Source organism: Canis aureus, chromosome 29 (genome assembly GCF_053574225.1).
Source record: "Canis aureus isolate CA01 chromosome 29, VMU_Caureus_v.1.0, whole genome shotgun sequence".
Taxonomy (NCBI): Eukaryota; Metazoa; Chordata; class Mammalia; order Carnivora; family Canidae; genus Canis; species Canis aureus.
The window spans coordinates 2,610,163-2,637,500 of NC_135639.1; the positions used below are offsets into that span (position 1 = coordinate 2,610,163).

The 27,338-nt window shown below is 55.5% G+C and overlaps 2 protein-coding genes across 18 annotated transcripts in view; both read left to right on the top strand.

The window, feature by feature from the left end:
* The window catches only part of C29H10orf143 (chromosome 29 C10orf143 homolog), a 96,569-nt gene extending 83,832 nt beyond the window's left edge, over positions 1-12,737 (top strand). The window contains exon 8 of one of the 4 annotated variants that reach the window (XR_013367655.1): positions 11,080-12,732. The gene's annotated coding sequence lies outside the window, so the exon portion shown is untranslated. Of the gene's footprint in view, positions 1-11,079 lie in introns of all 4 variants that reach the window. The other 3 variants (XR_013367644.1, XR_013367656.1, XM_077877184.1) reach the window with 3 other exon arrangements.
* Positions 12,738-23,345: 10,608 nt separating this feature from the next.
* Positions 23,346-27,338, top strand: part of EBF3 (EBF transcription factor 3) — a 117,257-nt gene continuing 113,264 nt past the window's right edge. For 4 of the 14 annotated variants that reach the window (XM_077877189.1, XM_077877191.1, XM_077877188.1 and 1 more), the window contains exons 1-4: positions 23,349-23,555; positions 23,680-23,836; positions 24,251-24,314; positions 25,093-25,148. In XM_077877189.1, the coding sequence (XP_077733315.1) occupies positions 23,422-23,555; positions 23,680-23,836; positions 24,251-24,314; positions 25,093-25,148 (411 nt within the window). In that variant the 5' untranslated portion in view covers positions 23,349-23,421. Of the gene's footprint in view, positions 23,556-23,679; positions 23,837-24,250; positions 24,315-25,092; positions 25,149-27,338 lie in introns of all 14 variants that reach the window. The other 10 variants (XM_077877198.1, XM_077877200.1, XM_077877187.1 and 7 more) reach the window with 6 other exon arrangements.

The window sequence follows — 27,338 nt, forward strand, 5'->3', positions numbered from 1 at the left end:
GTTGACTCTTGGGACTGGTTGTCTTCATTGCTCGTCTTCTCAGGTTCCTGCGTGAATCTGGCAGGTGTGGGTAGTGGGGGCGCAACGGCCACCCCAGCCTAATGGCCCTCCTGTTCCGTTGCTGTACCAGGCGCAGGGGGGCAGTCGCCCGTGGGCACAGGGTTTCCCTCTGGGGTGACCAAAGCGACAGAGGGAGCGGGCGCACTGACTCTACTAGATGCTACTGAATCGTATGCTTTGAAAGGCTAAAATGGTTAACTTTCTGTTACTCAGACTCTATCTCCAAAAACCCGATCCCAATAGCCCCCCAGAGGCTTAGGACAAGCTTTGGGCCTCAGGAACGTGGCCTCAGGGTTCCCGGACACCGGGCATGAGGGCGAGGGGGACAGCGGCTTGCAGAGAGGGCGAAGGGCCAAGGCCCACCCCGTGGGCAGCTGCCGTCGAGGCCGCCCGGGCCTCCCATCAGAGCCGTGGCTTGCACCCTGGCGAAGGGCCGGGGCCCACGCAGGTCCCTGACCCGCACCCCAGGGCCAGGCCACAGGGCACCGCTCAGGCCCAGCAGGCAGAGACCCGGGCGCTGTCATCCCTCCTGCCGGGACAGACGGCTCCCGGGCCGCAGGCAGGACAGGCCGACAGCGCCGGGGTCCGAGGCTTTTCGTTCACACCCGCAGCAGCTCCTCCGCCAGCTCAGCCCCTGGTCTGAGCCTCTGACCCGACTCAGTGAGAGGAAGGCGCGGGTCACTGAACCCAGGGCACAGAGAGAGCGGGATCCTGTGGGGGGCCCAGGAGCAGGGCCAGGGAGGGGGCGCCCCCCACATGAGGCCCGGAGGGAAGGCCAGGTGGAGGTGAGGGGCAGGGGCTGCGGAGATGGGGGCAGCGAGGCAGGCTGGCGTCCCGTGTCTGAATCCCAGCTCCCACCCCGCTGGCCGGCGGCCCTGGGGGAGCTGTCTGTTGTCCTGCTGAGCTCCACTTCCTTATCTGTGAAATGGGATGACACTGGCGCCCACCCTGCGGGGCTCTGGCGGGACCTCGAAGGGGATGCCTGGCGCATGCCATCGTGATCGTCGTGGCTTTCCAACGCGATTTCTAACGCTGAGGTTACCGAAGATGCACAGGCAGGTGTAAGAGTTAACACAGAGGGGCCCACGCTCCCTTTACTCAGTTTCCCCCAACGGTAGCATCTCACACAAGCGTCATTGTCGGGGGCTCCCCGGTGATGGAGCTTGGGCGCAGAGCACTTCACCACCAAAAGGCTCCCTCCTGTCACCTTGGACAGCCACCCTGCTCTCCTGCCTCCGCCCCCACCCCGGGGACCCCTCACCTGGTACCTCTCTCTATAGCTCTGTCCTTTCGACGATGCCGAATAATTGGAATCATCTGGTGTGTCAACCTGGGGATTGTCCTCACTTAGAATGCTCTGGAGACCCATCTGGGTTGTTGCATGTATGGACAGTTCCTTCCTTTCCATGGCTAAGCAGCGTCCATGTGTGGATGGGCTACAGCTGGTCCGAGCACCTGCCTGTTGAGGGACATCTGGGCTTGTTTCCCATTTTGGGCTATTATTATAAAGCTGCTACAAACATTTATGGACAGATTTTTGTGTATGAATATAAGTCTCTGTTCCTCTAGGATAATGCCCAGGGATGCAATTGCCCAGATGTATGGTGGGTGCATATTCAGTTGGTTGCACCATTTTGTATTCCCACCAGCGGGACACCAAGGATCCAGTTTCCCCATGTCTGCAGCAGCATTTGGTGGTGGCACTATTTTTTATTTTAGCCATTTTGATAGGAATGTAGTGGGATCTCACGGTGACTTTAATCTGCATGTCTTTAACGAGTCTGCTTTTTTAAATCTTTTATGTGTTTAATTGCCATCTGTATACGCTCTACTGAGGTGTTTCTTCATGTCATCAGTTCATCTCCCAATTAGATTATTTGCATTCTCGGGATGCCTGGGTGGCTCAGCATTTGCCTTTGGCTCACGGCGTGATCCTGGAGTCCCGGTATCGAGTCCCACATCGGGCTCCCTGCATGGAGCCTGCTTCTCCCTCTGCCTGTGTTTCTGCGTCTCTCTCTGTGTCTCTCATGAATAAAAATAAATAAATAAAAATCTTTAAAAAAAAAAAGATTATTTGTGTTCTTACTATTGAATTTTGAGAGTTCTCTTTTTTTTTTCAGTGTTCTTTATATAGTCTGGATACTAGTCCTCTGTCAGATATTCAATTTACAAACATTTCCTCCTCGTCTGTAGCTTATCTTTGCATCTTTTTACCAGCATCTTTTGCAAAGCAAAAACTCATGTTCATTCAAAAACCTGCCCAGGACTGTTTGTAGCAACTATTTATTCATATAATGGTCCCAAACAGAAAACAGCCCAGATGTTCTTCAACAGGTAGGTGCTTAGACAAAGTATTTTTTGTTTTTTTGTCAAGCTGGTGACGTCTGCTGCCTACTACCAGGAAGGGAAGTCTGAGGCCTTCTGCCTACTGCATCTTGGTATAGGAGGTGCCAGGGAAAACAACACAAACAAGCACCACACGAAACAATGCTTTCTCCACACAGAGATGAGACTTAGAAAAATCTGCTTCAGTGGTAGGATCACTCCCGTCCCCCATGGCCAGCAGGTGCCTCGTGGCAGTTGGTGCAGGGCCATTGGCCTGAGTGTGCACCCCTTTTGCACAGTATCAGATGGACTCTGGCCCCTCTCTACAGCAGTAGAGAGGCCCTCTCTGGCCCCGATACAGCAGTAGGGTTGGCTGGGTGCTGTATGGTGCACACATCTAAGCAGAACAGAGGAGGACACGTCGAATCTGAAATAAAAAGCTGTCCCAGGGATCCCTGGGTGGCGCAGTGGTTTAGCGCCTGCCTTTGGCCCAGGGCGCGATCCTGGAGACCCGGGATCGAATCCCACGTCGGGCTCCCGGTGCATGGAGCCTGCTTCTCCCTCTGCCTATGTCTCTGCCTCTCTCTCTCTCTCTGTGTGACTATCATAAATAAATAAAAATTAAAAAAAAAAAAAAAAAAAAAAAGCTGTCCCACACAAGGTGACAAGTCCAGTACAGTCAGCACAGGCTCTTTATCTCGTGATAAGGAAATGTTCCGGGCCCAGTGCCCCTGTGTATGCCACGGAGTGTAGGGATCGAAAGACTACAAGTGGGAGACTGCCTTTCCCAGCATATTTTGATTAAGCCCAATTTATCCAAGTTTCCTTTTATGGATTGTGCTTTTGTGTCAAGTCTAAGAATTCTTTGAGTAGCCATAGAGCCCTGAGATTTTCTCCTAAAGTTTTGGAGTTTTACATTTACATACATTCATATATGAAGTCCATGATCCATTTTGAATTAATTTTTTGGATAAGCTGTGAGAATTGTTTGCCTGTGAAAAACTGTTATTCTCTGTACATTTGCGTGCTATGCCTTTTCCTCTCAGCACTGCATTAGCTGTATCCCCGGATCTGGATATGCTGGCTTTTTGTCTTCATTCAGTTCATTTCTTCTTTTTTTATTTCACTCAAGACTTCTTCAACTCATGGGATTATTTAGAAGTGCCTTATTTAATTTCCAAGTGTTTGAAGATTTTTCTGTTACCGGATATTAGATTGATTCCATTGTGGTCGGACAACACACTCTATATGATTTTGATTCTTCTAAATTTGTGGAAATCTGTTTTATGTCCTGGATTATATGGTCTACATTGACATATATTTCATGGATATTTGGAAAGAGTGTGTATAATTGTTGTGTGGAATGTTCAATAAATATCAGTAAGATCCTAATCGGATTGGATTGTTAGTTGATGATGTAATTGAGTTATTCTGGATTTTTGCTGATTTTCTAAGAGTTCCAACAATTGCTGAGAAAGTCTAACTATAATTGTAGGGTTTTTTTCTATTTTCCCTCTCAGTTCTATCACTCCTGGCTTCACTGATTTTTGTAGCTGTTTTTGGTGCAAGCACATTTGGCATCACTATGTCTTCTTTTATCATTTTCTAATGTCCTTCTATCTGTGGTAATTTTCTTTGCTTTGGGGTCTACTTTATCTGACTTTAGTGAAAGCAATTGTGCTTTTTAAGATTCATGTCTACATGATATAACTTTTTCTATCCTTTTACTTTCAACCTGCCTGTATCATTACTCATTTGAAATGAGTTTCTTGTAGGCTATGTATTATTGAGTCATGCTTTTTAATCCACCTTGACAATATGTATCTTTTTATTGGTGTATGTAGGGCATTTACATTTAATGTAGTTTTTTATATGCTAGGGTGTGAGTTTGTCAATTTATGTTTTGTTTTCTATTTATTCCCTCTGCTTTTTACTTCTCTTTTTTATATCTCTGTCTTCCTATGGGTTACTGGAACACATTTTAGAATTCCATTTTGAGTTAACTGTTGTGTTTAGATGTTTATCCTTGTACCTTCTAAATTTCCTTCTTTTATTGTTTCTTTCTTGTTCAGAGAACTTTAAAAAAAAAAGATTTTGTTTATTCATGAGAGACACAGAAACAGGCAGAGACACAGGCAGAGGGAGAAGCAGGCTCCCGGTGAGGAGTGCAATGTGGGACTCGATCCAATGACCCCAGGACCACTACCTGAGCCAAAGGCAGATGCTCAACCACTGAGCCACCCAGGTGTCCCTTTTAGAGAACTTCTTTTAGCCATATAGACTTTTGGAGTAGGTGTGCAAGTGACAAATTCTCTTAGTTGGTTTTCCTCTAGGAATGTCTTTATTTCCCTTTTATTCCTGAAGGACATTTTTACTGAATGAAGGATTCTGGGTTGACAATTCTTTTCTTTCAGTACTTGAAGTAATTTTTGCCACTTTCTTCTGACTTCTGTGGTTTCTGATGAGAAATCCACTGTCATTAAAATTACTTTTCCCCTATAGGTATATATATAATTAAACTGTATTATATATATATGCATATATAATAATATAATTAAATATGTAATAATATATAATTAAATTATATTATATATATAATTAAAGAATATATATATATATATATATATATATATATCCTTTAATTTTCAGAGGCTCTACTGTGTTGAGCCTTTGTGTGGATTTCTTTGGGTATATCCTGTTTGAGATTCACTATGTTTGTTGAATATAGGTTTATGTCTTTTGCCAAATTTGGGGAGCTTTCAGCCATTATTTTTTTGAGTGCTTTTTTCAGCCATGTCTTCATTCTCTTCCTCTTGGGACTCCAATAACATGAATATTAGATATTTTGTTATAATTCCACATGTCCCCAAAGCTCTATTCATTTAAAATTTTTTCTCTGTTTAGATTGAGTAGTTTTTATTGTTCTGTCTTCAAGTCCCTAGATTACTTCCTCTGACTCCTCCACGCTGCAGTAGAGCCCATCCATTGAGTGTTTTATATCTGTTATATGTTCACTTTTAAAATTTTCATTTGGCTTTTCTTTATATTGCCTCTTTTTTGCTGAAATCTTCTATTTTATTTCCTGATATTTTCCATCTTTTCATTTGTTTAAAGCATATTTGTAATTGCTTGTTGAAGCATTCATATGATGGCTGCTTTAAAATATCTGTCAGATAATTCTAACATGTCTGTATCTCAGTATTGGGATCTATTGGTGGGTACAGGCCATACCCTCATTACTCTTGGGTGGTAGTGAGAGCTCTGAATCCCCACTCGACCTTCTCTGACATCACCTGTGGCACCTCCTTACAGCCTCTTGAGGATAGGGGTCTAGGCTCCCCACTTCATCTTTGCTAGCACAAGTGGGGTTGGGCCACACGTTTTCTGTGCTGTTTGGTTGGAATAGAGCAAATATAATCTAAAAGTTCTCTGTTTTAGTAGAATGCTCCTTTCCTAGTCCTTTGGCTAGAGAGAGCAGGGATTTTTTTCTCTCAAAATCTTTACCACTGACACTTCTGGACTGCCAACATCATCAGTTCCAAATCTGGGATATATGAGGCAAAAAGAAAATCCAGGAAAATCACCACTATGTAGTTTTCTGGGTCTCAAGCTCCCGAGCTGATCTTTCTTCTCTGTGACAATTTGCAGTTCTTATGTATGTTTTACATGTAAGATCTGGGTCCAGGATTTTTGGTTATACCCAGCAGAAGGAAAAGAGAAAAGTTCATCTACTCCATCTTCCCAGAAGCAGAAATCTCTTATTGTTACAACTTTTTAAGAAAAAATTAAAAAAAAATAAAAAATTTAGGTGCACAAAATGCCCACCCAGTCATGGAAGAGGGTGCATCTCCAACTATCTTTTTGAAAAGATAGGATGGAGGCATTCCAAAGTTAACCAGTGACTCATTTTTTAAAATCTCCCTACTTTTCTGTAATTCCCATATTATTTATTGTAAGCAGGTACCATTTGTAATTTTAAGTAAACAATAAAACTTTCCACTTTGAAAAATAAGTTGCTGTGCTTTGCACTGCCACCTGCAGTGGACACTGAGTCACACATTCCTCAGGGAGTCTTTCCTTATGTCCTGTGGACTGGGGCCATGGTAGTGTTACATACGGGATCACTCCCATTGTACAGAGAGCCATTATGATTCGCAGAGCATGATTTTCTGGCCCAGGGTAGCACCTTTTCCACTAGGCCATTTAAAGCTGGGCACCACAAACACTGCATGAGTTAGTTGCTGTAGGTGAATAAGCTCCTAAGTTCAGCAGCTGAAAACAATGCGCTGCTCACTCATGTGACAGTTCAGTGAAAGTTTGCTTGGTGGGGAAACTTCCTCCATGTGGTGACCCAAGGGCCCAGGCTCTTTCTGGCTTGTGGCTCTGCTGTCCCCTGAGCCATGGAGACCTTGGACTCCAGCCAGGGGAAGGTCAAAGAGACAGGAGAAGGCATATGTCATTTCAAAAGCTCAATCCAGAGGACACACACATCACTTCTACTCACACTCCATGGAGAGACAGGGCCACACCACGATGCAAGGGGAGAGTCTCTCCTAGAAATACAACTAAAGATGCCCCCCAGCAGCTGTTGCGGCCAGAAGTGAATAACAGAATTCTATTGAAAGATACCTCAAGGCTCATCAGGGGGCAAGGCCTGCGAGTTTCTTCAGTGGACTCATCTTGTTGCTCTGCATCCTTTCCTTTGGGTCCACTCCTCACCAGACAGTTTTGAGATGGATACTGACCTAGCAAAGGACCCCATCCTCCTGGCATCACCGTACTTAGTTCATGACTGGTCGTGTGAGCCAACCCAGAACAATCTGAGCTCTTCTTGGGATTTTTAAGGTAGCCAGGAGGTGCTAAATTGAAAGCATATGAATTGGAGGCAGTCAGCCCTATGCTAGGTGCTGGAGGCTGAAGGCAGTAAACACAGGATACACAGGGCCTGTCTGGAGCTGTTCTCCATCCAGTAGGAGGGAAAGATGAGGGTGAGTGCCAGGGGCTCTCTCCTCTAGACCTTTGCAACCTCTTCATCCTTCATACCACCCTGAGAGAGTTAATGTGCATCTCCTCCCCACTCCAAGGCTCAGCTGGGTCGCCTTTTGCCCAGGTCCTAGAAGTGCCCACTGGCCTGCAGACCTCCAGACCACTGGGTCTCCTGCAGCCTGTGGACACCCTGGAGCCTCAGAGCCGCCAGAAGACAATCTGGCCCATCTACAGTTCTGCTGAGACAGTCTACGGCTCCCACCTGGATCATGAACAGGAGAGAGGTGCCCCTTACGGTTGGAGATACTGCTCACCTCATGGTAACCTCAATAATACCCACAGGTATTACAGGTGAAGCATCAAAGGGGAACCAGCCAAAGGGGAAGATGCACACAGTGGAATCGGGGAGGCATCCAAACACTGGGCTTCGGTCTTCCTTTCTCCATGGAGGCCTGGACGGTGCTGGCCCACTGGTCACAATGGGTGACAATAAGCGCTGAATATTGCCAACTGGAGAAGCCCATTGAGTTCAGGGTCCAGAGCTGTTACTGAGGCTTCAATACCCAGATATGCCCCATTGATTGATTTGCCCATGTGATTGAAGTGCAGCTACAGCTCCCTTCCCCCAAGAGGTGGGGCTGATACCCTGTGGCCCATAGCCCCCCGCACCCTGAAATCACATGGCTACTGTTTCTGGCACAGCCAACCCCTACCTTAGTCATCCCATTAGCATAAATGCTCAGATATGGTTCCAGGGGCTCAGGAATAATAAAGACACTCTATCACTTTGTCCCATCACCAAGACAAAGTCCAGACCTTCCTTTGGAGACCAAATTCTTTCCTCTACAGGCTTACTCTGGTGCCCATCCTTGCGGGGCATCCTGCCTTGGTTCCGAGCCCACTTGTTTGTCCTTCTCTCTTTCGAGGGGCATGGCTATTGGCCACAAGGGGACTTCTCCAGGCAAGGTGTAGGAATCAAGACTGGGGTGAAGTCACAGGCACCAAGAGGAAGTAGAAGACCAGACAGGAAAGAGGCATGGGCCTCCGCCTCTGGAGATCAAACCACATTTGGAGGGTTGGCCCCTCTGAAAGCCAAAGCTGGCTTTTTATGTCTTCTGGAGGGTATGGGATGAGGGACAAAGGAGCCCAGGACCCAGGAGAAGGTGCCTGCCCTTCTCAGGCCTCCGGCGCCAAAGGACTTGGGGTCCACACAAGCTTCTCAGGGTTCTTCTCCCTGTTCCTGTCCCAGTTCCTCCTCTCCCGTATCTATACCCACTGTCATGGGATTTTAGCTGGACCACATGCCTTGTTTGGGTCCATGGGACACAGAGTCTTGAATGTGCTTGTCCTGTTGAGTTTGTCCCCCTGAGCTCCTGCCATCGCCATGGGAAGCACATTCCCAGGGGTGGCTGGTCCCAGAGAGACGTGCAGAGCTGACCTGAACAGAACTTGTGGTCTGAAGCCACACCTAGCCTAACGCAACCAGCGGGGCCCAGATCAGCGGGTGTCCCATCCGACCGGCAGGTGCACGGGGAAGGAAGCATGGCTGCTGTTTACGTTGCTGCACTGGGGACGGTTAGCAGCATCACCATGGCCAAACTGACCGGTACACAGTGTGAGCGGGGACCATTGACCTCAGCAAAGGTGGGTGCGTTCCTTGTCTACTGTTGTTGTAATAAATTGCCATGAATTTAGTGGCTTAAATCAACACCCACTTACTAGCTCATAGTTCTGTAGGTCAGACACCCAGGTGGGCTTGACTGGTCCCTGTCCAGAGGACCTGATGTCACGTTGTTTGAGTCATGGGTGCATGGCTTGTTCTCTCTTCTCAATGGGCATGGGAGGAGAAGGCTAGGCACTGCTTGCCTCTGCCTCGCCAATCTTTGCATGATCACTGGATATTAGAAATCTTGTTCATTTCCCAGGTGTTGAGCATCTGAACTTCTTTACCAAGTAGATTTGGCAATGGACTCCAAATTACAAAAGAATATTTTGCTACAGGTCTCACGGGCATGAAGTGCCAGGGCTGTCATGTCTCCCCACGAGCCCTGGAGCCGGCGACCACTAGCTGCAGGAATCTGAAAGCCCAGCTCCCTCACCTTGGGCAGGAGACCTGAGAGGCTAACTTATACTCTGTCTCAAGGAACCAGGCTGAAGCCCATCTTATGGGTTATAGGACAGTAATGCTGCATAGCAAACCACCCCAAACCGCAGCCAAGAGTTGACTCTGGTGGGCGTTGGCCTCTCACATAACTGCCATCTGCTGTAGTTTGGCTGGAAGGCTCTGCTGACCCTTGTGGGCTCTCTCCCTTCTTCTCGGTCAGCTGATTCAGGACAACCTTGGCGGGGCCATTGGGCTCCATGCCACGTGTCCATTCCATACCAGTCGCTGGTTCGGTCTGTTCCTGGAGTGAAGTCAGAGGCACAAAAAGCAGAAGTGGTGACGTCCCACGTGATGGCTAACATCCAGAGGCCAAGGCAAGTCATACAGCCCGACTCAAAAGCAAGGGGTGGTTGAGGGGATTGGCTCCACCTTGTAATGGGAAGGTCTGGAGGGTCACAAAGTCAGGCCATCCTCTGTGGGATCCTAACTTAGCCTCCACAGCCTCCCTGCCTCCCCACTCCCTTCCCAGTCCTCCTGGACCAACTACTTCCACAAACCACCTGCATGCCAGTCCCTGCCTCAGGCAATGGTTTCATGCACTGACTGTTGTATTTAGATTAAAGGGTTCTTCTCAATTGATGTGTAATTCACATGTCATAGGTTTAAAAGAGTTGACTTTCAAGGTTTTAGGTAAATAGGATGAGAAATGAAAATATGGAGGCCTATCCTGAAAAAATAAGGAGTTGGATATACGTATGTTAGGGTGAAAACAGGCCTCAGCGGTCACAGGATTTTTCGCCATCAACATACGCATCTCAGTCTTTCTCAAATTTTGTTTCAGAGCCAAGAACACAGCAGGAGCTTCCAACCCTAGGATTTCCCTTCATGAATGATTGTAGGATGGCACCACCATCATATTCCCTTGAACACCAGCAATGGGGGCCGTGGAGGGCCAGGGGGTCTCGTGGGGTCACCCTGAGTGCCTCCCTTCACACCTTGAAAATAGTCTTGAATCTAGTTTCTGGAAAGCAGTCTGCCCTGAACATGAAAGGTGTCTCCATAAATTGGAGGAGTGGGTGTCCTCCTGAAACCAATGTCCCAGGGCCCTACAACAGAAAGGGCCCCAGAAAGCGGTGCCTATCACCCCTGGCCTGGCTTCTCATCACGTGACTCCCACAAGTGGCCTTTCCCTGGCTATGTTCTGTGGATGGTGGGTGGTCTTCTTTGCTACTCTCACCCACGTTACTCCTCTGAGATGCAAGAGCAAAAATGCCACAAAGCAGGTCACAGCATATTTGACCAAATCCACTGCTATTTATTTTATTTTATTTTATTTTATTTTATTTTTTATTTTATTTTATTTTATTTTATTTTATTTTATTTTATTTTATTTTTAAAGATTTTATTTACTTATTCATGAGAGACACACAGAGAGAGGCAGAGACACAGGCAGAGGGAGAAGCAGGCTCCATGCACGGAGCCCGATGTGGGACTTGATCCCGGGTCTCCAGGATCACGCCCTGGGCTGAAGGCACTGCTAAACCGCTGAGCCACCCGGGCTGCCCTCCACTGCCATTTTAATTAAAATGTTTTCTTCCTCATAGGCGGGAAGAGATGTGGACAGACCACAAAGTCCTGAGCAGAAGAGCCAATTCAGTCTTCCCGTCCTATCAACCTGTGTGTGTTTGAAACCATCTACAATGCAGTCTCGAATGTCCAATCACCTCTGTATTAATTCAACAGTTGTTTGCGGATCCCACATGCAGCGTCCAGCTCCATGCAAAGAACTCCTCAACCAGATGAGGAGAACAGGTGGATCCCAAGTTCAGGAGTTTCCCACAGGGCGAGTCCACGTATGGAGGTGTTTCAGCAAATAAAGCAAACAATTGCTGAAATCGTCTGTGCTCTGAAAATGCCTAGGATTAGGTCTGACTTCTGGGTCCGGTGGCCAAGTTTTGCCTCTGCTGAGCGTCTGCGATGGGGCCCCACGATCCCCCGCACCCCTGGACTAGTGCTAATTCGACGCTGGTAAAAGCCCCAGCTTGTCTCACACCCCAACTGTTGGCTGGTTAGTAGGGACCACAAGGCATATTGCTTTTTATGGACAAAGAGATAAAAGTAAATATTGAAACAGTTTTGAATATTGATGTTTGTGAATTTGTTTCTGGGTACAGTGGCCAGTGACAGAGCATACACAGGCGGACGACAGAGGTTGGGATGGACGTTGACTTTTAAGTGCCTCTTACATGAACCGAATTTGGCCTTTCCTGCTGCCAACGTCACAGAGCTGAGTCCTCCCACTCCACGGCTGAAGGTCAAGCACAGCCTGCCCAGCCCAGTGAGTATCTGTGCCACCAAGGAGGGCGGCACAGGCAACCACTGGATCCTGTAAGGGACGCACGGAGAGTCAACGATCATTCCGTCTTAAGGGGACCTCGGCGCTATTAACTATATATGGAGATGAGGCCACGGGTCTCCTGTCCACGGCCAAGCTCTTTCCCATGAAAGTGATGGATTTCCTCCAACTGTCCCATCTGATTATGTCATCTCCTTCATGAACCTGCGGGACCGCTGTCGCTCCTCTTCCAGGTCTCTGATCAGGAACAATTACCCACATGGCTAAATGTTCTCCATTCGTTTCTCAGTCATATATATATGTAAAGTCCTCAAGGACCTACCAAGAGGAAGGCTGGGCCTCCATTCCCCAGGTACATATGGAGGAAGGGGGTTGAGGATGGCACCTTCAAAGGGCAGGGAAGATTGCAGAGGAGGAGGGCTGGAGAAGGAAGGGTCACCAACCCCACGTTAGAGGGATCCGACCCATCCTCTCAGCCTTTCTTGTCATCCGCCATCCCAGGGCTCCATGCATGCAAAGTGACTGTAAGACATCAGAGTTCCTCATCCTTCGCCTCTGAAGCCACATATGGCTGGACCACATAAGGGCCAGAGTTCTGGAGTCCAGCACTGGGGTTGGAGTCCTGACTTCCTGGCAGTGTGACCAAGACATGTCCCTTAACTTTCCTGAGCTTGTGCTTGTCTTGGGTGCCCAGCACAAACATCAGTACACGTGAGCTGCTATTAAAAACATGGGTAATTTTATATCTTAAAATATTGCATATTGCTTAAATGGTTTCATGCTGGCTCACATTAAAAATGATTCCCAAGTGAAGATGACAAAGGGGAAATATTCCTTATTTAGTTCTTTTCTTACATTAAGCTATCATAATAAAGTACATTTCTGGGTTGCATTCTCTAGAGTGCTTTTTACTAAATAAATGGCCAAAAATAACTTTTCCCTTCCAGTAAGATTTCATGATTCAGCACATTCAACTTTCACTACAAAAGGTTGAAATAAAGAGCACAAAACAAATCTAGGAGCAAGAAACACGAGAGAAAGCAATACATGGCTGATGGTGAGCGTGGAATCCCGTGCACTGGTGCTTTCTGTTTGACGACAAACCTTGGCTACATGAAAAGTTGTCTTTATCCCGGTATCTGCCCTGCACTGGGGTCTGGAGGGAGCAGGTTGAGAAGAATTAGTAGGAGATAGTACTAGGTTCTCTGCAAAGGGACACGGGAAGGAGGAGCAGTCACTGGGTGGGGACAGGGCCTGCAGCCAGCCGCCCTGGGTAACAGCTTCTGCCGACAGGGCCAGCCAGCAGGTCAGCGGTGCGCATGCAGCCCCGGACCCCGTCCTTGCCTTCTGGCAGCAGCCCCACATGTTAATGGTGAAGGTCCCACATGTGGTCATTTCCTGGGTGACAGCAAAGACAGGAGAGGGGTGGTCCGGGCCGCTTGGCCTTATCTCTCCCGGGCTGAGGTTGCCCAGAACGCAGCACTGAGCTGCGGACCAGGTGTCTCGTCCCCTGAACAGTGGCTTTAGGGGGAAGACCCCAGCCCTGCTGTCTTGTGGGAGAGTCCTGCCTCGCCTGCCCCAGGTCATTATAACCCACAGGGCAGTTGAGCGCTTCCCACTAGATGGCCAGCACCCAGACTCCCCGGCAGCTGTCCCCTCATCAGCATCACCAAAAAGGCCCAGGGGGACCCGCGCCATCCTCTGCTTGGGAGAGTGCACGAGTCTACACCGACGGCTGCGGCCCCCAGGGCCTGGGACCGCGCTTGGGGGCAGGTGTCTGCTCCCGGCCTGAGGTCACCAGAGCCACGGGGCCCTGCAGGAAGGAGCGGGGCTCTGGCGCCTGCGAAAGGCCTCCCGTGGGGGCCCCGCGCCCGGCCCAGGGGGCGCCCCGAGGTCCCTCCCCAGGGCGCCGAGAGCGGGGCCGCCTGCGGGCACCTCCGTGCGCCCCGCCCGGCCCCCGCCCGGCCCCCGCCCGCCGCGCCGCCGCCTCCCGCGGTGGAAGGCAGCAAGGCGCGTGCGCACTGACGCGCTCGCGGCCGGCCCGTGGGCTCTCCCGGGAGGGCGGGGGTGGGAACGTGGGCAGGCGCCGCGCCGCACACCCTCCCCGCCCGCCGCTGGCGCTGGCGCCGCCGCCACCTCGCGGCCAGGGCGCCCCGCGACGCCCGTCGGGTGAGCCGCGCAGGTAAGCGCGCGGGACGCTCGCGCTCCCGTCGGGGGGTCCCCGCCCCAGCCGCGGCCCCCGGCCTTGAACTTGGCGCTGGGCGCGGGCGGGTCGGGTCGCTCCGCTGGGCCGCGGGGGCGCGGCGGGGGCTGCGGCGGGCGCTGCGGCGGGGGCGCGCGGCGGGGCAGGGGCGCGGGGCCCGGGACCCGGGGCGGCCTCGGGCCTGGCCTCGCGGTGAACTTTTGCGCCGCGTCCCGGCGGCGTTTCGGCTGCGGGCGAGCACTGCCTGGGCGGCCCTCGGGCTGCGGGGGCTCGGTGTGCGCCCCTCCGGGCGGGACGGCGGGGGGCGCGCGCGGGGCCCGGGGGTGGGGAGGCGCGCGGGACCGGGGGGCGGGGTGATGGGGAGGCGCGCGGGACCGGGGAGAGGATGGGGAGGCGCACGCGGGACCGGGGGGATGGGGAGGTGCACGGGCCTGGGGGGGGGCATGGGGAGGCGCGCGGGGCCCGGGGCTGGGGGAGGCGCACGCGGGGTCCGGGGCGGGGGAATCACACGCAGGGTCCGGGACAAGGGGGAGGCGCGCCGGGCCCGGGGCGGGGGTAGGCGCGCGGGCGCGGGCGGAGATGGGGGTTCCGGGGGTTCCGGGGATTTCGTGGAAGGCCCCGGGCCTGCTCCATCCCCGCCGCTCCCCTCCACGCGGGCCTGAGACCCTTGGAGGGAGGGAGGGAGGGAGGGAGAGGTCGCAGCGCCGAGGTGCCTGGAAGAGAACGCAGGAAGCAATTAAAACTCCTCCTTTCGGATTAACAACCAAAAATTGATCGATGTGTCAGGAATACCGCTGATTTATGAAAGGTGCTTATTTCTCTGGTATGGAGAATTTTATGTTCTCCAGGTGAAACCGAGTTCACCCAGCTCCAGCGTAGATTGATGTTTTAATAAAAATAAATAAAGGTGGGGGGGGCGCGCGGGAGGACGCTTGCCCGGTCTTTGGGGACGTCGAGTCTCAAATCGCAGAGTTAGACTAACAAATCAAATTGCATTATCTTAACGTTTCCTATGTTTTAATCGTGGCTTAAGAAAGAAAAAAAAAAAAAAAGAATTCCGGGGCAGGAGAGCGCCTTCACATTTCGGAAAGTTTTCAGAGCGCGCGGAAAAGTTGGCGATCGGTAGCGGTGGGCGGCTCGGCTCGTAAAGGAGGCCGGCCCGGGAGCGCGGCGGGCGCGGCGGGGCGGGCGGGGGCGCGGGGCGGGCGCGGGGCGGGAGCGGGGCGGGCTCGGCGGGTGGGCGGGAGGCGGCGGCGCCCGGAGCTCGCGGCGCCCGTAGGTGGCGCCCTGGCCCCACGCTAGGCTCGGGAGCTGCGCTGCGCCGGGCGCGCGCGGGCGGGGGCGCGGGCGGGGCGCGGGGCGCGGGGGCGCGGGGCCCGCACTGGCGGCGGACTTGGGCTCGGCAGGAAAAATAAAAGCAAAAAAGCAAAAAAGCAAAAAAGCAAAAAAAAAAAAAAAAAAAAGCTTATTGTTGGCGTTTTTAAATGTAAGGCCTGGGCAGCATTTGGAGAGCGCAGGGGGGCCCGCCCGTGCGAGCGGAGGAGCCCCTTTGGGGAGGCCCCAGGCGGGCCTGGTGGCGGCCGCGCGGCCCCAACCGCGCTCCCCGGGCGCGCAGACACGCGTGGGTGCGCGCTGCGGTGGGTGCGCGCCGCGGCAAGGACGCGGGGTTCACAGCTGCCCGGAGAGCACCCCGCGCGGGGCGCCCCTCCCGACCCGCGCCAGCCCCGCCGCCTCGGCTGCCGGGCGCGCTCCGCTTTGCAATGTAAATTTCAGCGGGACAAATTGCTTATTAATAGTCTAGAAGAGAAGCGGGTTTCTTTCTTTCTTCTTTTCTTTATCTGTTTTTATTTCTGCATGGCCCCTAGCTATGCCCTGGGCAGCCTCGCCGCCCAGCAGTTTGCTCTTCATTTCAATATCCTAAAGAAAATGCAAATTTCCACAGTGTGGCCTTTTTAAAAAGTTAAATTAGCAACAGCTTTAAGTGACTCCATTAGTATGGAAAACATACACATGTTTAATGTGGGAATAGCTTCCTTTTAACAGGGCTCATTCGGGGCTGTAAATTTAGCAGACCCTCCATGGGTAAAGAATCACGTCGTGGCCAAATGTGTCACCAGAGGCGCACACCCCCCAGCCTCCCCCGTGGCCTGCGCCCGGCTGACCGGGAGGGGCCGCCCGATCCGGCCACCAGCCTGGATCCCTTAGAAGTCGCGCGATCCTGGGCGACAGGGTTTGTGCAGGCGGGCTCGGAGGAGGGGTTGACACATTTCTGTCCAAGGGCACTGTGCTGTCCCGTCCCTCCCAGCCTGGTCGTCGCGGTCCCTACAGCTGAGATAATTAATTCCCCGGGCGGACTGGCCAGGCCCCGCAGCTGTCCCCCACCAACCCATTTTTACGCACAGGAACGGGTGTGTACACACCCCGTTAGGGTGCGGCCAGGAGTGGCTGCAGAGGGGGCCTCCATCCTGTGCCAGTGCACCTGCCCCCCTCCCCGCCCCCGCCCCTTGGCTCTCTACCGCCCCAGCTCCTTGGCGGGTTTTGGCAAACCCATCTCCAACCCGAATTTCATTGGCAAACTTGTGCGCTCGGTTAGCTTTGAGATGAGGGTATTCAATTCTGTCGTGGGGTCTGGTTCCCCCCCTCCTTTACCTTTAAGCCCGTGGCAGGGCACTCCACCCCTTCCCAGGAAAGAGTTAAGATTTATGGTGTGCTGGAGAGGTCTTGTTAGGATGTAATCTGCATTTTTTAACTACTGCGTAATAAAAAGTGAGAAGTTTTGAGACACCTTTCTTGATTATACCTTTGGCGATACTTTAGGTTTTACATTTAATTTGCATTTTGTTCTTAGTGAATATTGAAGTCTTGAGTGGAGGATTGAATTTTATTAGGACATCTGGACTGACAATATCAAATCAGACACCAGTGTCCCAAAGCATGCTAAAATTTCAGAGTTAATTAGAACGCAGTGTGTTTAATTAAAGCCAATTATAATATTTGAAATTATCTGATCGATCCGTGTTTCTACGGTTTGGGTCTGGTTAGGTGTTGATTGGCGCACTCTGTGCGCCGTTCGATCTGGAAACTACTCAGGGGAAAGTTTGCTTTGTAAACTGGCGGGGGCGGGTGGGCGCGCAATCGGCGACCGGGCGCTGGCTCTGGCGCGTCCTGCCCGACTGCCTTAGGGCGCCGCCGAACGCAGCTCCGGCAACTCCAGCTCGTTGTTAAACCCGCTGCGCTTTTTCGGGTGCGAGGGACCCCGCCACGCACCAGCTGTCTTTCCCGGCTCAGGTGCTCCTCCCAGGCTTTTTGCGGAGAGGCAGCCTCTAAGGTTGCAAGGTGCGTTGGGAGAAAGCCCAGCTCGCAGAATGCGAGCGTTGGATTTGGGATTCTCGCTGTGGCTGAAGAGCCCCCGGGGCAGATTCAGAATGGTGGGGTCAGCCAAAGTGACCGGAGGAACCAGAGAAAAGTCAGGACAAGGAGACAGTAATTAACTGTTTCCTTTCTAATTTTGCACGCAGCAGGAACCGAGGTGTGCCCCTGCATTTTCCGCCCAGCTTGGAGAGCCCTGGATTTTCCAGGGAGAGGGTCAAGAGAATGCCGGGTGGCATCCGGTGCCCCCCACGGGCCGGGCACTTGGCGCGCATGTTTCTCTCGCCAGCCAGGGAGTGGGCGCGGCGCTCACTGCCCTGGCCTTGGTGCGGGTGCCGGGCCCGGCCTGGATTTTGCAGACACACGTGGGCGGCAGTTAGGACCAGGCGTGGCGTGGACGTTTCTGCGCGCTCCTGGGGTCACGGGGGCAGTGAAGCCTAGGTGCGCGGGAAGCGCGGGAGCCGAGGCGCAGCTGGTAGGCCGGGCGGGAGCCTCGGCAGCCACCTGCCCTGGGGTAGGTGGAAGCCTCCTCGGCGGCTTGGCTCTCGGCTGCGCGGCGACACTGCTCTCCCCACCCCAGGAGGCGCTGTTTGTCAAACTTGGCCGCTTAGGCGGGAGGTGCCTGCTTATTCCAGCTTGGAGAATCGAGCCTTTTTCGGTACTCAGGGGTCAGGCTTCACCACCCTTAACCTCACAGGATGACGGATGGGGGGCGATGCAGAGAGCTGAGGTCTGAGACCCTTCTGTGTTACTTTTTACCTGTGAATGCAGCCAGGCCTCCCCCATTCTGGCAGAGCGAGAGGAGCCCGTTGGGGCGCCCCGTGTGTCCTGGGCGAGGTGCCCAGTTACTTGCCTCCGAGAGCAGGCGGGATGCGCGGCCTGGCTTGGGTTCAGTTCACCCCTTGACTCCTGAGGGCCCCGCGGCTTCCGTCTCTGCCGGAGTGGGGGGGAGGGGGATGGCGAAGGCGCGCTCCCTGGCCCTGGAAAATCCACCCGGAAACCTGGCCCGGCCCACTTTGTGCGCCGTTTAGTAGGTTGGGGTGGCCGGAGACCGGAGCCCTTGCCTGCCTGGCCTCCCGCGGCCCACCAGAGAGCGTGACCCTGTGGCACCAGTGCAGGCCCTGGACGCGCGCAGGGGCTGCATGACACTGACTCGGGGTGCGCAGGGCTTGCGAGTGCGTGGCTGTTCCACCCTAACCCGCAGTTCACGGGACTTCCCAGGTGTGTCTTCCCACGATTTCCCTATCCTCCGGCCCCTGTGGCCTTCTTCCCGCCGGGGCCCAGGTTCTGTCTGGCTCTCCAATTTCGGGTTTGTACCCCGGTCGGCGCCGGGTCCTGAGCCCAGGCCGGAGTGGGCCTGGAGGCGGGTGGCTGGTGCAGGCTGAGCGTGACCCCGGGGCGCAGAGGACGTGGGGCGGGCCGTGCCTGCAACTCGGCACTGGCGGCGGGAACGCGAACGGCGGGCCTTGGGCGCTCCGGCTTCTGACCCCTTCTCGAGGGCCGAGGGGCATGTCGCGCAGCCTGGGCCCGAGGCCAGAGCCCTTGGAGGGCGCCGCGCCTGGACGCTCCCGCGGGCCCCCATCCCTCAGGGGGCCCGGCTTCCAGGAACACCCTGCCCGGGCGCCTCCACGCCGGAAGTGCAGTTTATTACTGTTTGGAAGGCCGGTAGGGAGGCCGGGTGGCTCCGGGCGTGGGCCGCGAGCGGGAAGGGACCCGACAAAGTACCCTGAGCGTTGGGCAGGGGCGGGCTCCACGGCCGGCCTCACTTGCTGGGACCCCAACTTGGCCCAAGTTTCTGGAGGACTCTGGGACTGGCGCCAGCCGGCCCCCAGCGCTGCAGGCCTCCGCGGCGCAGCAGTGGAGACCCCGGGAAGGGGGAGGTGGCAGGGGGACGCTCACTCCTGGAGCAGAGCGGCCGCTCGCCGTCCGACCGCGGGTGGGCAGTGGGTGCTGGCAGAGGGGCCTGGCGCGCGGCGGCCGGGGCGCTGGGCACTGCGCGGCCAGCAGGGAAGCCGGCCGGGCTGGGGGCCGACGCTGCCGGGTGGGTCGGCGGGACGCCTGGCTCGGCCTCGGTGGTGCCGCGGGTCAGCGGCCAAGCGCCGCCTCTGCCCTGCGCTCTGCACGCCGCTCCCCGAGCAGGGCTCCAGGGGCGGCGGGCGCTGTCTCTTTAAGGTCACTGCCTGCTCCGGCACGACGTGGGGAGGACAGCTGGGCACTGGCCATCTGACTGACTCCGGCGTGACATCTGGGAGCCCACTGGTGTGTGGCACGCGAAGCGCTTGATGCCGCTATTTAAATGCAAATGTGAGGGGGCTCATTGAAGCCTCTCCCCGTAAATCCGCACAAAAGGAATACTTCCCACCCTCGGAGGAGGAGGCGGCGGCGGCGGAGAGGCGGCGGCGCAAGGGCCACCCGTGCAAATCGCGTTGAGCGCGGCCCCGAGCGGTCGCCGTGGCGGCCCGCGGGGTTCCCCACGAAGGTCAGGCCCCGCCCGGCCCGGCCCCTGGGCGGCTGTCTGGCCCCTGGGAGCGCTCTGGGAGCGGAGGCTGCACCCGCGGCCCGGCCTGCGCAACTTCCAAAGTGTCAGCCTGTCTCTCAGCCCTCCCCACCCCTCCTCTCCCCACCCCCCTGCTTCCCTGCCAGGGCGCCGAGCGCCCCTAGTTTCCCCTGAAAAGGTAGAGAGGCGGGAGCAGGACTCTGGAGGGAGGAGGCCGGCGCAGGGACGCGCTCCCAGCATCTCTCCGGGCACCCAGGAATTGACCTGCGGTTCCCTTCCTCCTCCCCAGCCTGGGTGCTCCCTCGGTGCCTGGCTCCTCTCTGCTGCTGCTCCCCCTTCTTGAAAGCGAAAATCTGGGGTCGGGTGAGGTGGTGGGGGGGCGAGGGGATGCCCTCCCAGGCTGCTCCCCAGCAGGCCCGGGTGGAGCCCCAGCCCGGGTCGGGCAGTCCCTGTGCCCGCAGCTCGGAGCCAGCAGTGGAGTGACAAAAAAGATAAAGTTGGTGAATGATAAAGACCGTATTTTCCACGCTTTGGGTGCGGGACCAGATGATCTAGAAAATGAGCTGAAATGGATTCAGCCTCCGAGCCTGTTGTGAGAGCAGCTGATTCCCCCATTTCGGGCCAGATGGCTGCTGAACACAGATTTGCATTCATTTTCGCTTAATATCGTCCAAAATAGTGGGGCAGCTGCATTTGTTGTCAAAAAGGTTTAAAACCCCTTTTCTTTCTGGGGCAGGATCGTTACCTTATGTGATGGGCTTTATAGAACTTCTTTCCCCTCTTTAGTCAACAGTATCAGATTTAGAAGGATTTGTTTTTAAACCTTCTAATTTGGTAATCAGATTTAAATCGCCTTGGCGCGTGTAATCTGAATTAAAGATACTGTAAATGATTTTAAGCATGATACTTTCGTTAGCGCAAGGAAGGAGGCACCTCCAAGGCGGGCTGGGCATTTTAGGAAGTGTGCTACAAAAGGAGCATTGTTTCCTATTTTCAACTTCATCTTTCCTGAAAAGGCACTTTGCATATTCTGACAATAACGCTTGCCTGGCCGCTCGCCCTGTGTGAGCCCCCGAAGCAGCTAAACACGCAGAGACAAAGCAATTTCTCAACCCCACCCTACACCTATGGCCAACTTTATATTGCGTCGTCCCTCCACGGAGAGAGTGTTCCTTTCTCCACTCGGTCTGATGTGGGTGGAAAGCTCTGGGCTTATTAGGAATACAGAAATTTTCTTTTAATTTATCGTGAATAGTTTCCATACACTTTGATTTAAGGTTATTAACATTCTATAGACAGTGGCATCTTTAATATGTGGCGATCGCTTCTAAAGACTAATCTCATTACCCTCAAATAGTCATAAAATATGATTTTATTATACTTACGTATTTAATTAGACGGCCGGCACCGTAATGGATTTTGAGATGGGACTGGCGCAACAGCTTTGATAATTCACTTATCTTTGGCAATAGTCATTAACCCCCAACACCAGCAAAATAGATTGCTTTCCAACACATCTTTTTTCTCACCCCTTCCAAGAGGCGTGGGGGTCCCCAGATAACGTAAATCGGACTTCGATTCCCCCCCCATTAATTAAAATATTAAGGTAGGCACACTGTCAGTTCATGGAAGAAGGGAGTGCTACCCCAGACCGGGCGGGGAAAAGGGCGCCCCGCGACACACTTGCACCCTGAAGCCTGTTTTGGTTTTGGTTTAATCGAAAGGGCCTGATTTCTGTCGGCAGGGAGGTGCGGGGACAGCTCCTGCTGGTCCCCTGGGTCTCCGCTCCGGCTCCTGCAGGCGTCCTTCGGGCGGGCGGGGCGCCCGGGTGCAGAGTCCCCGCCGCGGGAGCTCGGCCGCGCGGCCCACGCGTTGCGCGCGCCCTGCTGCGCTCCCGGTTCCTCGAGGCCAGGTCGGGGAGCCGCGCGCTCAGCCCGGCCGGCGGCACCGGGGGCAGGACCGCGCGCCTTCTGGCGAGGCTGGCGCCGGGGAGGTCGGGCCCCCGCGCGGGGCGCGCAGCCGGACCCCAGCCCCGGGGCGCCGCGGAGGCCGTGCGCGCTCGCCGTGCGCCCGGGGAGCCCGGGGCCGCCTTTGTCGCTCGCCGCGTTTAAGCACAGGCCGGGCGTGGGGGCGGGGGGTGCCCCGGTGGCCACGGGAGAGGCCGCCTCCGACGTGGGTGCGGAGCCCCGCACTCGGCGGCCTCCGCGGGGGCAGAAAGCGCCGGCGCCGGGCGAGGCCCAGACGGGGGCAGCGCGGCCCCCCAGCCGCAGCCTGAGGTCTGCGCGCCCCGCCTTGGCGAGGGAGCCCTGCCCTCTCCACCGCCCCCCGTGCATCCATCCGTGCATCCGTCCGTGCATCCGTCCGTCCATCCATCCGTCCATCCATCCCCCGCAGCAGCGGGTGGCTCGCCCCTCCAGCCCCTCCAGCCCCTGCAGGTCCTCCAGGTCCTCCAGCCCCTCCAGCCCCCTCCCTGCGGCCTGCCTGCCTGCGTCTGTCTTCCCGCTTCTCCCTTTGGGCCGGCCCGGGGCGTTTATTGCATGCGTTTGGGGCAACTTTGGGGGGCGCCTGGGCACTCTGCCCCCTCTGCATCCCCGCCCCCCTCCCCCTCCCCCTCCCCCCGACAGTGCTTGGACCGCGTGGCGGGGCTGGTTTGGGGAGGAGGCGGCCGCGCACGCACGGCTGTTTGCTTGGTGTCGGGGTTTATTTGGGGCGAGCGGGAAGCCCCCGGGCTGCGGGCGCGCGGGGAGCGGCGGCGGCGGCGGCGGCGGCGGCGGCGGGGCTCGCGGGGCTCGCGGGGCTCGGGCCGGCTCGCGGCGCCGTCAGGCAGTCAGTCAGCGAGCGCGGCGGCGGCGGCGGCGGCGGCGGCGGCGGCGAGGGGCGCGGCGAGGGGCGGCCGCTCCCATATATGGCGCAGGCGCCGCCCCCCGACGTCACCCTCTGACAGCGCCGCTCCCGGGGGCTCCGAGTTTTGGCTCCCGGGAAAGGGTCCATTCCTCGGGGAGAGAGGGCTGAGTTTTGTGCGCCTCCGTCCGCTGCGCGCGCCGCTCCGGGCCCCGCCGCGCCCCGCCCGCGCCCGCCCGCGCCCGGGACCGCGCCGCGGCGCTCAGTGCCCCGCTTATTTGTCTTTGGAGCAGGCGGGCCGCGCCAGACGCGGGCGATCCCGCAGTGCCCTGCAGCCGCGGACGCCGCCCGGCTAGGATGACACCACGTTGAGCGCCTGCAAACAACAACAACAACAAGCGCCGCCGCGGCCGCCGCGTCCCGCTCGGGCTCCGGAGCTGCGCCGCCGCCCCCGCCGCCCCCGCCGCCCCCGCCGCCGCCGCCGCCCCCGCCGCCGCCGCCGCCGGTGCATGTGGCGCCTGCCCGGGACGCGCTGACGCCGGCGGCCGGCCGGACCGTGCCTGCGGGCGCCGAGCAGGGCGAGCGCGGCCAGGGCAGCCGCCTGCCGCCGAGCCCCGAGCGCCGCTGCTCGCGGAAGCGCTTTCGGCCCGGAGCCGCCGCGGCCGCCGCCAGCAGGGTTCATGTTTGGGATCCAGGAGAATATTCCGCGCGGGGGGACGACCATGAAGGAGGAGCCGCTGGGCAGCGGCATGAACCCGGTGCGCTCGTGGATGCACACGGCGGGGGTGGTGGACGCCAACACGGCCGCGCAGAGGTACGTACCGGCCGCGCCGCGCGCCCCGGCCCCGGCCCCGCCGCTCCCCGCCGCCCCCCGCCGCCCCCCGCCGCCCCCCGCCGCCCCCGCCGCTCACCGGGCCGCGCTCTCTTTCCTCCCGCAGCGGCGTGGGGCTGGCGCGGGCGCACTTCGAGAAGCAGCCGCCTTCCAACCTCCGCAAGTCCAATTTCTTCCACTTCGTGCTGGCGCTCTACGACAGGCAGGGGCAGCCGGTGGAGATCGAGAGGACCGCTTTTGTGGACTTTGTGGAGAAAGAGAAAGTAAGTGCAGACGCGCGGCCGCCGCCGCCAGCGCTCCCGAGGCGGCCGCCGGGCCCCGGGCGCGCCCCTCTCGGCGGCGGGGACCGCCCGGCCCCGCGCGCCCCGCGCCCCCCTGCGCGCTCCCCCGCGCGCCCCCCTGCGCGCCCCGCCGCGCCCCCCGCCACGCGCGGCCGCGGGCCCGGCCGGGGCCGTGCAGCCTCCCCGCGCGCCCCCCGCCCCGGACCCCGGACCCCCGGACCCACTCGCGGCGAGGAGGACGCCGCGGGCTTGCAGCGGGACACGGACACCACCGCGCCGCCGCCCCCGGGCCGGGAGCCCTGCCCTGCCCTGCCCTGCCCTGCCCTGCGCGCGCCAGGCCGCGGACGGCGCCGGACGCCCGCCGCACTAAATGCAATTATTTATCGTTGCTTTCAGGAGCCCAACAACGAGAAAACCAACAACGGCATCCACTACAAGCTCCAGTTGCTGTACAGCAACGGTAAGTGGCCGCCGCCTGCCCGCCCGGCCCCTGCCCGGGCTCCCTCTCCTTCCCCCCCGCCCCGAGCCGGCCAAGGGACGTAAAGATTTTGAGATTAAAATGACACGGATGTAAACACGAAATCTTCTCATGGCATAGAAGGGAAAACAAAACATAAACGATCAATAAGTCGATGGCACTTCACATGATTAAGCGGTGGGGCTCGGAGCAGAAAAGTAAAAAGGGGATCGATGGAGGCTTCAGCAGAGCATCACTTTTAAGTGACTTTTTTCAATTTTGCAAATTAATGTTAATTATCGAGATGGGGGTGGGGAGCTCCCTAAACGGAGCGGAACTTAAGTTCCTCCCGCCCAACCTTCCCCCCCCCCCGCCCCAACCCCCGAGTTTTGTTTTTGTTTTGTTTGGTGTTGTTTTGTTTTTAAATCCTCGAGAGGCGCGTTAGAAAGAGTTCAAACTCTCACTCGTGGGGTGCTTTCTTGTTTTCTAAAAATAAAGGACCACATGGGCCCACTGGTGTGGCAACCGGGCCTGCCCTCAGTCTGGCAAATTCGTTGCACCTTTCAGTGCAAACCCTGAGAGTCCTAAGAAAAGAAACCCAGAGAAGGAGAAGTGATTGGGGGCTCTCTTTCCTTGCCTTTGAAAAAGGGCATGCCTTAAGTTTTGCTGCATCACCGCCGGCAGCAGTCCTGAGTTACCGACTTCCTGTGCCCCAGGTGCCCTCGCTAAAATCCTGATGAGAATTTGTCCCTGTTTTTTTTTTTTTTTTTTTTTTTTTCAGGAGTCAGAACGGAGCAGGATCTTTATGTACGCCTCATAGATTCCATGACCAAACAGGTGAGAAAGTTTAAGCCTCTGCACTAGTTCGCACTGCTCAGCTGGGTTGTCTTGGGGTGGACATGAGGCCAATGACAAATGGATCTCGTGAAGTTGCTTTCCATTTAGTTTCCTTGACATACTAATGAGAATTCCATATTTATTGGAATAAATGATGCGATTGGTAAAACAGTTTATGTTGTCGTTAGACTAGGACATCTATGCTTTCATTAGATGGCGTGTGATTGGGATAAAATTCTGTCTTAATTAGCTATGATAATTAATGTTGGACAGAAAAATTTCAGGAGGCTTCTCCTCTCGTATATTTCTTAAATGTTTCTCTTCTCTGCTTGGAATCATTTCATTGATTTTTTTTTTCCCCCTATAACAAAGGCAACTAACTCCCTCCCAAAACCCATTGAGTTGGGCTTGATTAGTTCATTTTTTTCTCCTTTCCAGTGTGATGGTCTAGTAACGCGAGACGTTGATTTGGATTTAAAAGTGAAATGTGTTGGGGTGAAAAGTCACCTTGTTCTCCGCTAGAGCGTCTTCACCTCTCAGCCTCCCCTCTCCATAATTCAAACTCCCAGCTCCAGAGGTCACCCACACCCGTCCATTGCTCTGGGAGCAGCTTCTGCCCCCTATCCCACCCTCTGTCATACCTTGTAAATAACATAATTACAAGCAGTTCCTTATTAAATTATTTAACCTGTCTTGGTCAACTTTTCCGATGATAACTATTGGCTATCAGTAATGTGATTAAGTGCAGAAAAAGCGCTTCATTGCTTTTTGACGTTGTGCAGTCTCTGGCTGGTTTTGGGCAGGGTGGTGTGTTGTTGTGTAGTCCTTGTCGAGACTATTCCCCCCCCCCCATTTTCTTAAAATAGTACTGGGGGAGGGGAAAGTTCAAGGCGAACATTAAACCCACTCCGCACAGATTGATTTAAAATGTACTTCCAAGGTGGGCTTCAGGCTTAGAAATGAAAGCAGCGCCTTCGTTTTTTGATGCTAACTTTAAGAATTGTGAGCCAAGTGAGAAAGAACTCCTTGGAGCTTCCTGCAGCCCAGCACGCTTGCCTGCTTCCCACTCTCTGCACAGCAATTAGTTTTTGGATTTTACTTCCCCTTTAAAAAGTTGGTCCTTCCCTGGGCAACAAGCGAGTGGGGTTTTAATGTCTGCAGCGTAAAAGCGTGGTTTTTCTCTCAGAGTAAAACAGATCTCACAGGTAAACGACCGTGTTTCTGACAAAGACGGAGGCAGCATGCCCTTCGGTAATTATTCCGCTCGGATCCAGAGAAGCCTCTGGATCTAGGGCTGCTGGTTGGCAGGGCGCTTTTATTTCCTTTGTATATAAGGGCTAAATGTTGTCGGAAACCGCAGTGGTCTAATTAAGAGGTTGATGTAGGCAGCGCTAAGTTTCTCTGTTGTTGCTTGGAGGAGGAGGAGGCTTCGTTTTAAGTGTACTCTTATTGTTCGTTTAGCCTTGTACCTTTGCAACATGAACAGTGCTGAAAATAAAGGCATTTAATCTCCTCTCACTGACGGGGATGTGGGGGGGGGGGGAGGAAAGAAATAGCCCAGTAACTGATCAAAGAGTCAATGGCGCTGAACCGACAGTTTATGGATTTCTGTTTGTGCTACAAAATAAAAAATAAATCAAATATAAATACGGGGATCCATCGTCGGTCGAGCCGAGCTCCCAGAAGTGCTGGTGTCCGCCGGGGCCCAGCGCCCTGCAGCCCCAGGCGGCCCGCGGGCCTGCGGCGACACCCATCACTTCTTCGGTTCCCAGCAGATCGGGAGGGAGTCTGGGGCAGAGGGGCTCGCGGGGACCGGGGCCCTCTTCCCAGAGGGCAGCCCCGGGCTTTCTGGAGAAAGGGCTTTGTCCGCCTGCAAGTAGGGGAAAGTGTTAGAAGTGCCCGAGGAGATTGGAAGTCATTTCCAGATAATTTTCGGTGGGGGGAGGGACCTGGAGAGGGGACTCCCCTCCCCCTTCCGTGGAATTTTTCTGCCGGGAACTTGCGGCCCCCGCCCCCCACCCCTCTCCCAGTGACCTTTCCCCCCACCCCTTTTCTCCTTTCGCGCGGCCGGCGGTGGGGCTGGCGCAGGCGGCCGAGCGGGCTCCCCCGGCCCCCGGCCAGGCTTCCCGGCGGCGGAGCCGGGCTGAGCGCGGTCGTGAGCGCACCTAGGGCTTCGCACCATCTGGCGGA